The sequence below is a fragment of the Papilio xuthus genome, unplaced genomic scaffold (assembly GCF_000836235.2).
Source record: "Papilio xuthus unplaced genomic scaffold, Pxut_1.1 DF825946.1, whole genome shotgun sequence".
In the NCBI taxonomy this organism is placed as follows: Eukaryota; Metazoa; Arthropoda; class Insecta; order Lepidoptera; family Papilionidae; genus Papilio; species Papilio xuthus.
In genome coordinates, this window is record NW_013532703.1 from 2092213 (window position 1) to 2102018 (window position 9806).

The window sequence follows — 9806 nt, forward strand, 5'->3', positions numbered from 1 at the left end:
TTGGACGCATTCCGTATTGCATACTCAGGAAAGATTAATATGCATTCAGTATAGGTCTTTTTTTCTTAAAATTGCTTAAAGTCAAAATAGCACTAGCATGGAGTGATTAATGTTAGTGAATTTGGATTAGAGCCAGCTGTAACTTTGACATTTAGCCTGATATGTTGGAATTACAAGACTTACAAATTGTCTATATTGATGTAATATATGCAGCCATGGATAATACTAATTTATATGCTTACACTTTCAAATATTATCGCTTGCGTACGACAGTATAAATAAAATTAAAAGCACACTTTTAACTATCAATAGACAGTAATTTAAGTTTATAAAATTTAACTTGAAATCTGTTCAGTGTTATTCTCTAAAAGAAGTAAGATAAGTACAATTAAAAAAAAATCACACATCGGAGCACTATATTCAGTGGAGAAGGCATGTTAAAATGTGGACTGAAAAGTTAATAACGAAAAAATATATATGTGTATAAGGTAAATAATTACATCAAAAAGCTTTTAATGGATTTTACTTCAATAAAATATGAAAACATAATTCTTACAATTATCGAAAAAAAAACAGATTTTTTGATTAATGTTACCAGTTACTAGCACGTTTGTAACAATTAGTTATCTGTTACAATTTGGCAACACTGGTTCTGTCACGTCGCGAAATTCTTTCAATTTCGAACTCATCTCTAAAACGTCAAAATAAATAAACACCAAAAATACGCTAGTTATACCACAATTTGATTATAAGTTAGTGGGTGTAAGCGTAATAAGTATAAAAAAATGGTTCACACTACTATGGAAGGTTCTTTATTTGTAAGTCGATTAAAAATATTGTATTTACGAAATTGAAATGCTAACCTATATGTAACAATGACGTGTTGTCGATTTTCTATATTTCATGAACATGGATTTTTCTATAATATTTTAATATTTTTATGTAATAATTCATGCGGAACATTTCGTTAAAGTAAAGTATTACCGACATAGAACTTTGTATTGTTTTTTTTACTAGTAAATTATTTTAGAAACATGGGAACATTAAAGTTCAAAAACTTAATATACCGATTACTTTTTTGGCATCTATTTATTTGACTTATTTTCATTCCAGGAGCCGACATTATACATAGTGAAAGGCATGTGCATACTGGATAATGAAGGCAACAGAATCTTGGCTAAGTATTATGACAAAAATATACTTACAACAACAAAAGAACAGAAAAGTTTTGAAAAGAATTTATTCAACAAGACTCACAGGTTAAGTAAACGAAAGTATTTTCATTTTCCAACATTCGTACAGTGATGGAAAACATAGTGATGCAACCTGCACATATTGATAAAGAACATCAAATATTTTTGAATACTCAATCCAACTGCACTCTGTTGTTGTGTTTGACTGATACATAGTCTCCACTATCATGTTTCCCTTTACGCATGCTTTCTACCAATATTTTATAACCACTGTTTTATTGCATCTACCATCAATATTTTTGGGTACAATTTGATTCTTGTAATGATGCTGATGTTAAATGTTTTCAGGGCCAATGCAGAGATCATCATGCTGGATGGCTTGACATGTGTCTACAAGAGTAATGTGGACCTTTTCTTCTATGTTATGGGCAGTTCACATGAGAATGAGGTATGCAAATAAATAGTAAAGACAACCCATGCAATGAAAAGAGGTACAATTTATAATAACCCTGGAAAGATGTAAATGTTTGACTCATTGGTGAATTTGTTGAGTTTCACTATTAACAGTAAAAAGAGAAGTGCAAGATAATTTTTTCTAGGTTTATTTTTAGTACGGAAAAATGTAAATCTTATACCATTTTAAACCGACTGAATTGAGGTATTACTCCATTACAACTTGCTTGTACAAACATGAGATGCCTACTGTTGGGCACAGTTCTTTCCCGCAGATTGCCCCAATGATCCGTCCTGTCCTATCCACATCCAGGATACACCCACAACCTTGACCAGTTCTAAAAATTTCTTACAACTAGGTCACTATATTTTCAGTTGATCCTACAATCAGTTCTAAATGCACTGTATGAGTCTGTCAGCATACTACTGCGCAGGAATGTTGAGAAGCGAGTCATAATGGAGAACCTGGACTCTGTGATGCTTGCCTTTGACGAGATCTGTGATGGAGGGTATGTTTAAGTTTATTTAACTATGTTTTTAGAATGCCATACATCATTATATATCATAATTATTCAATCAAAGACTTGAGGTACTTAACTTGAGCTTTATTTATTTCTATTAATATCTTTATATATATAATTCTTCTGTGAGTGTGTGTCACTGAACTTCTCTCAAACGACTGGACCGATTTTGATGAAATTTTTTGTGTGTGTTCAAGGGGATCTGGGAATGGTTTAGATTCACAATTTCGTCTGCTGGACAATGTTTTTTTAATTAATTTTTATTTTATTAGTAGTTGTTGATTTTGTAATGTTTTACATTGGATCCGACTGACAGCGCTACCATCGCAGTGTCAAATTTTAAATAATATTCGAATTTTAATTTTAGCTTATTAAAAAAAGTTTGAAATTTTCAAATTAAAGACGTGTAGACAGGACAACGTCTGTCGGGTCCGCTAGTTTATTTTTAAATTATTGAATACCAAATCTTAAATGAAGCTTACCACAATACATTATTCAAAATGGCATCAATTGATTTTTGTGTTGTTAGCATGTGTAAACAAACGGCTATGAGGGTTGATAGAGATGTATGGAGGAGTAGTACATACTGTATCGACCCCCAATAGATCGGTCCCCACAGACGGAGTTCATCACAGCTAGTGTTATAATAATCTTAAACATTTTCTTAAAATTTTTCATTTACTGGCTCAGTTATATTTTTAGTAAATTGTATTTTTGTATTTTACAGTGTGATCTTGGACTCGGATCCGACGTCCATCGTGGGTCGTGCAGCGCTACGTACTGAGGATGTGCCGCTCGGCGAGCAGACTGTAGCCCAGGTACATATCATAGACAACTTCAATAAACTCTTCTGGTGACTAATTTGTTTGTGGTTTATCAACACATACTCATCTGTACTGTCAGGACTTTTGTCACTTTTTTTTGGGGCATGCTAATTTCGAATGTTGTAAGTACATAACTTTTTATATACTAGGAAATCTATGACCTATTAAAAGCCATATTTTAATATATTTTATCTCATATTTTCTTCATGCCCCCAATTAAAAAGCCCTGAATACAGGTATTATAATATGCAATCTTTATGGTGGCTATAACACATACTTATACCACTGTATCTATTGTGTTCTGAGCCGCTGTAAAGTTTGGATGGCACTGTAGTTGTAGTATTCCTATATGTATCGTTTTTTTTTTGTTATGTGAATAATAAAGTATTACTAGAAAAGAGTGTTTAGGGTGGTTCACTTTCAACAAATGTTCAATATATTTTGTACACACACTGAAAGTATGTATATAGTAATAAGTCAAATTTACACTGGTTTCTTCATTCATTAGTGGTATGTTCATATATGGATTTTATTAGTATTTTTAGATGTAGTTTGAACACATATGTTTAATTTCTATTTTGAATAGGTTCATTAGGTTTTTTGTGCCAAAATGATCCTCAGGATACATTTTTTATCAAACACATGTCTGAAATGAAAAATCATACAAATTTGATTGTTTTTATAAGAATAATTGTAATAATAGTTTATTTGATTTATATTACAAGGATCCATATTGTTATTCTAGGATTAGTAAAAAGCTTAGAAACTAAAATTAGTAAGAATAATTTATACTCTAAAATGGTGATGGTAATCTTAAAATTAAGTTGATCTTCATATAACTGCAGACATACAGCAAAACAGAATTGATGCGAATGATGGTGGGAATCTGCCCTTAGGTACCAATCATTTGCCTGAATGCTATGCACTAGGCTATGACCCATTTCATGTTTCACTAACACCTGTAAGAGGATGATTCCATCTTTTTCCTGCTCCGTCGTAAACTTAAACGTGGGATGTAATTTGTTCAGGTTGTCCCGTAGTTGTCCCACACCCTGTCTTGAAACAATGGCAAACACAAGGTCCATGTACCTCCTCAATTACCTGGGTCTCATTGGCGTAACCCTTCCTCCGCTAAATTTTTCACAAATATGTTGACCGAAACTGGTGCTATTGGTGAGCCCAATGCGACACCATCCATTTGCAAATGAAAATCACCTTAGCACAGGAAATATCCATTCTTGAAGCAAAATTCTATTAGACTTAGGTACTTAGTGGATGATGTGTTATGTAGGTTATTACTCCTACCGCTCCGTCGTTAAGAAGCATGCCTAACAAAATGACCATTATCTCGTCGTCATGAATCTTCACCTACACGTATTAACGTTGTCCATTTCCAGGAGCTTTTCTTTTTGTGGTCAGGCTTCACCCGTTATAATGTATTCTCCGACTGTGCCATGTATTTTTTATATATTGGTAATTCATAACTTCATAATTATTTCAAGTACGAGTCAACGATATTCCGGGCGAAAGCCATTAGTGACATTGACATTTGACAGTTACGTTCCAATACAATACAATAATATAAACAGATAAAGATTGGATTGTCATATAATAAGTTGGCATTTTTTTATCAATGTTTATTCGGTTTAGTCAAAGAAATACTCACTTTTTTAGTAAAAAAAAGTGTCATTACGAAATTATTTTAAAAACAAATTAATTCCAAAAGCATTGATTATGTTTTCTGTTTTATATTAACATTGTTTTTTGTTTATTTAACAATTCAAAAATTATATCTCTCAAAATAATTAATGTTACCACAGACATTGTTTTGGACAAACTTGTCTATACTAATATCTTTTATATAATTTTCTATTTATCTTTTTCTTTTTACTTTTTCATATCTAATTCCAACTTTCAGATAATATTCAACAGTTGGGATTCGTAAGCTAATAACATCCTGTGCCATTTGAACATTTGGGATATCATTTTAGTTGTTTTAACTTTTTTTTTTCTGGCAATAAACTGGTAGTACTAATTCTGTTTTTCAGATTCTAACCGAGCTAATAAAAAGCAATTATTAGAGGTATTTAGAAATTCTGCAAGTTTGTATGTTATGTATTGTTGTATTTTCTCAGTATGTTCTATTTTTTATTTCTTTATGATTAAATGTTAATTATTAATTAGTTTTTAATTTTGGAAAAATAATCACCCCTTTTAGTTTTTTTAAATTTCTCAAAAAGATTTACACATGTTTTCTTTAAGCTTTATTTGGTCCAAACTTATGCTTTAAAATTTTACTACTGATTTGTTTTATTAATACTTATCAGTCTCTTTGTGTTAATTTCTTATGATAAAGCTATACTTCTCATTTAATGGAAAATTCAATGATAGAGATTGGTAGTAAAACTTTGAATGCTTAACTAAAATGTTCATGGGAATATATATTAACGGCTCCTTACAAAATATTTTTTTTTATTTGGTTTGTACTGTATTCTTATAAGAGGGAAAAAGAAAGAAAAGAAAAATGACAAAATCGAAAGCCAAGTATGGTGATTAAAACATTATAAAGTGTTATGTAAGGTCTAAATAATTAATCTCATTACAGTTACTATGGTAAGTAAATATAGGCACAAATGTATTTCAAATAAAAATGTGCGTGTGAAAAATCATTGACAATTTTTTTTAACTGATTTTTCTGAGTTCTGATATCACAAAATTGAGAGTTCATGCACTTTTTTATTTGGAATGCATTGTTGATATTAATAAAAGTAATATTTTGTATTCATCAATATTGGTAAGTATGTTACGGGAATATATTTTATTTATTTAATTTCTTTTAACGTAATAAACCAAAAACTATTGAATTAACTTATTATTAAAGTCAATATAACCGATTTATAATTTAACGTAGGAAATATCCATCTTATTAAGTGAGCACTTATGTAAATATAAGATTATAAGTCAAAAGGGATTGTGTTCCTAAAAAAAATATAGAAAAAAAATTGGCATTTAATTTATTACTTAAGAGTTTAATTTGCAAAAGAACTTGTTCCAAAACTTATTGTCATATTATCATTCTGTTTGAGAAAATGTATAGTCGAATTCAATGGGAATAACAAATTACAATGACCACATGGCTAACTATTTTATTTATTGTCTATGGATTTATCTTGCAAAGTTTCAGCGTTTTATTTAATATAAATATGTCAAAATTTTTTAGGTTAGATTCCAATTTTTTTTATTTCCATTGAATTGGAGTAAATTTTTTTGCAATGAAAAAAATTATAAAAAATGTGAACAATACATTTTATAACTTACTTTGTTACAGGTGCTGCAGTCCGCCAAGGAACAACTTAAATGGTCGCTGTTGAAGTGAAACTAAGAATTAAATATCGCACTCAGAAACATTAATTGGACACTAAGGATGTTCTAGATATTAAGCTAAAGACACCATTAAATAACTGAGTGTGATATCAAGCATTTATATTTATAACTTTCATAATTCCATAATATATTTACATAGGATTAATTTTGTTTTATTTTATCAAGTTTTTTGTAGATAATCTGTAGCTATCTGGTAATTAAAAAAAAACAACATTTAATTGATATTATATCATTTTATTTGATATAAACTTTATTTTATATTGTTTTATTTGAAATAAACATTTAAAACATAATAATATGAATAAAATTAGATAACTTACTGCTTAGATAATCATCAATTACATATACCAATTTTTTATTTATTTTTCGTTTTTTTTCCCAAAAAAATATTTTATGAACTCATACCAAATTCATCAGGAGTCGGTTTTAAGTTTAATTTTGATATTTCCTTAAAAGCAGGATTGTTCTTGTCTCGTAATAATTTGAACAGAACATTCTCTGATGTACCCACAAAACAGCCAATGGATTGGAAACGCTGAAAAAAAACCTGAATTAGTAATTTGCCTTAATAAAATGAATTTTCTTTCTTACAGTAGTAATTTTATAACAGATTTTACAAAGTTAACTAATACATAGTATAAAACAACATATTAAAAAAATCTATTTCTAACTATTTTTTTCTTTAATCTAAAAGTCACACCAACAAAGTTTTTTTTTAATTAAATGAGAAAAATAAATCAAAATAAAAACCAACCAGATCAAATTACATAAGCAAAATTACATAATACATCCAAAAAAAAATTGAATCTACCTTATTACCTATAACTTAGATGTGACATAACCTAAAATATCAACTGTGGGTACTTTATTAAGTTTGGATATATCTTTGAAAGCGGGATGATTCTTGTCTCGTAGCAGCTTGAACAAGACATTCTCAGATGTTGTTATAAAACATCCCAATGATTGCATCCGCTGTAATAATCAAATATTTGTATAATACCCCACTTGATAAACCATTTACATTTTTAATGACTTCTACAGTTTTTTAATTATGAAGGCTACTGTTTTAACTCCATATATCTCGCGTGAAGGCAGAACGTGGATCACACTAGCCTATCCAGCTCACCGAAAAAGCAATTCCTTTATGTTACTGGTGTTCTCTAGGAGTGATCTCGGCAAACCCATATACCGCACCCTATAGGGCATTCTAATGTAATCTTGCTAATATTATAAATGGGAAAGTTTAAATGGATGGAGGGATGGATGTTAGAAGGTATCTGCAGAATGGTGTAACAGATCTTGATGAAATACGGCACAGATGTAGAACATAGTCCAAAAGAACACATTGGCTACTTATTTTTTAATTCCGCACGGACGGAGTCACCGGCGACAGCTGAATGTTTCTATGATTGAATTATATGCATACACTAAATTTTTCGACCAGAAACTTCTTTAAAACTATGGATAGTTGAAGTGCAGAAAGTGTAAGTATCAATATTTAGAATATTGTTTATATACCTGTAGAGCCAACCCTCTATCCATTAATGACCTTGAAGATACACCATCGGCCAAAACATGAACGTTGATATCCTCATTCAGTAGATCAATAACTGTCTGCTCAATGCAAACATGGGCCTGAAACATACATGAATAATTTTAAAAGGTTAAAATACTAATAATAAATATAGATCGGAAAATGCCTTAGCTAGTAATGTCAAGCGCTATGGTTCCAACAACTCTGAGATGCTTTAGCTATTAAAGAGTATAAAACAGATTCTAAATACTTGTGTAGATTTTTCATACAAATTGAAGGTTCAAAAAGTTTGATGCAACTTGCAATAAAGGAATACTCATGTGATTTCTCACCCAGTGGAGCACTTTTTGATTTTTATAAGTTATATATATATAAATCAGTTAAATAAAGTAAGCTGTATAAGATTTAATAAGAAAATAATACTCACTTCAATACCAAACAATATAACTGAGCTCAAATTTGGCACATCTTTTTTTAATTTTTCCTGCAGTTCCGGAGTATACATAGAAAACTTAGTCTTCTCATAAACTAAAGCAGCATCAGATATGTTTATGTCTTTTGTGGTATGACCCAAACCCTTGGGATATTGCTCCGAAACATACACCGGGATGTTAAAGACTTTTGCTGCTGCCACCTGGAATTAAGAATTAAATATTTTAATACCTCGCCACACCGAGATCGCACCTGGAGATCACCAGCATTTTAATCCAAAATTTGCAACGATGAAGTGATTCTCTTATATCCTAAAAGATAAAGTCTTAAAAGATAACCTTAAAAATGTAAATCATTACGAATGAAATATATATTTGAGTTACGTAATAATGACGGCTTCGAGTCGGTAAAAATAATTAAATATCTTAGTTTAAGAATAAACAACTACCATCTTATTCGCCACTTTAACAACTTCGCCGAAGTGTTTTACATGGGGCCGGAAGGTTTCTTGAATGTCACACAGGAGGAAAGCAGTTTTTTGAGCTTCCAAAGCTCCCAGTTTAAGGATATTGCGAGCCATTATGTAAGGTAGGTACAATTGGAAATGCGTACACTAAACAAAATAAATATTCTACAAGTACATTCTTATAAACACAACTATAATACGATATGATAAGATAAATCCCATAAAACTTGTTGTGATGATAACAGACAAATGTCACTGACAACTATTTCGAAAGTTCATATATAGATTAAAAAACTTTTTAGTGTCATTTTCAGGCAAGCGAAACTTTTATAATCTGTGCTACAAATTGAACGCAAACGGAGATCCTCCATCTTGAAAATTGTGTATCTATCTCACTCATAAGTTTCTCTATAATTTTTGGGCTGTTTAAAAAAAACCATAGTGCATATGAATATATTGTGACGTAAAAATTTATGATTTCTTTACATTTAAACATTAAATACGTAATTACGTAAATAAATTTTATTCCATATTTACGTTAAAATGTTGCTAAATGTTTTTATATTCGTAATTACTTAGTAAAAGTCAATGAAGTGAAAGTTCGCTTTGAAATTGTATAGAAGTTCTTAATAAAATAAAAGGTAATGCTTCACAAAACCGAATCAAGCCAAATTTCCATTACATATGTCTTAAACGATAGGGCATATTCGAACACTGTTTTGGAAGTTTTTTTTGGAGTTGTAACTTAAGTTGAAAAAAAACGAAGAAAACTACATAGGGTAAGTTAAGTTTGGAACAAAAAAAAAAGGAACAAAAGAAAAGCGCAGGATAAGTGAGTAAGACAGACGTAGACGGGGCCGCGGACGAGAGCGAAAGCGTGCCCGTGGTCCCGTCCCGATGCGTTAGAGGGCAGTCAGGTTTTAGTGGGTATTCTGGTCACCTTCTGTGGCCGGCGAGTCCCACACTCCCTACGCCATTGCACCGCCCGGCGTAGGCGTG

General features: G+C 30.8%; 2 protein-coding genes across 5 annotated transcripts; one reads left to right on the top strand and one right to left on the bottom strand.

The window, feature by feature from the left end:
- Positions 1 to 646: 646 nt before the first annotated feature.
- zetaCOP (COPI coat complex subunit zeta) lies at positions 647 to 6691 on the top strand. Of its 2 annotated transcripts, none has more exons than XM_013321576.1 (6): positions 647 to 818; positions 1114 to 1259; positions 1542 to 1641; positions 2022 to 2155; positions 2895 to 2985; positions 4910 to 5085. In XM_013321576.1, the coding sequence occupies exons 1-6, from the start codon at positions 786 to 788 to the stop codon at positions 4934 to 4936; spliced, it is 531 nt and encodes a 176-aa protein (XP_013177030.1). In that variant the 5' UTR covers positions 647 to 785; the 3' UTR covers positions 4937 to 5085.
- A 53-nt stretch (positions 6692 to 6744) lies between these two features.
- Positions 6745 to 9063, bottom strand: LOC106124667 (isochorismatase domain-containing protein 1). 3 transcript variants are annotated; one of them, XM_013321572.1, is made up of 5 exons: positions 8790 to 9063; positions 8337 to 8543; positions 7894 to 8010; positions 7195 to 7347; positions 6745 to 6910 (listed from the first exon to the last, which is right to left on the bottom strand). In XM_013321572.1, the coding sequence occupies exons 1-4, from the start codon at positions 8919 to 8921 to the stop codon at positions 7195 to 7197; spliced, it is 609 nt and encodes a 202-aa protein (XP_013177026.1). In that variant the 5' UTR covers positions 8922 to 9063; the 3' UTR covers positions 6745 to 6910. The 3 variants fall into 3 exon arrangements, with proteins under 3 accessions (XP_013177026.1, XP_013177027.1, XP_013177028.1); XM_013321573.1 differs by having other exon boundaries at positions 7187 to 7347; XM_013321574.1 differs by lacking the exon at positions 7195 to 7347.
- Positions 9064 to 9806: the final 743 nt, after the last annotated feature.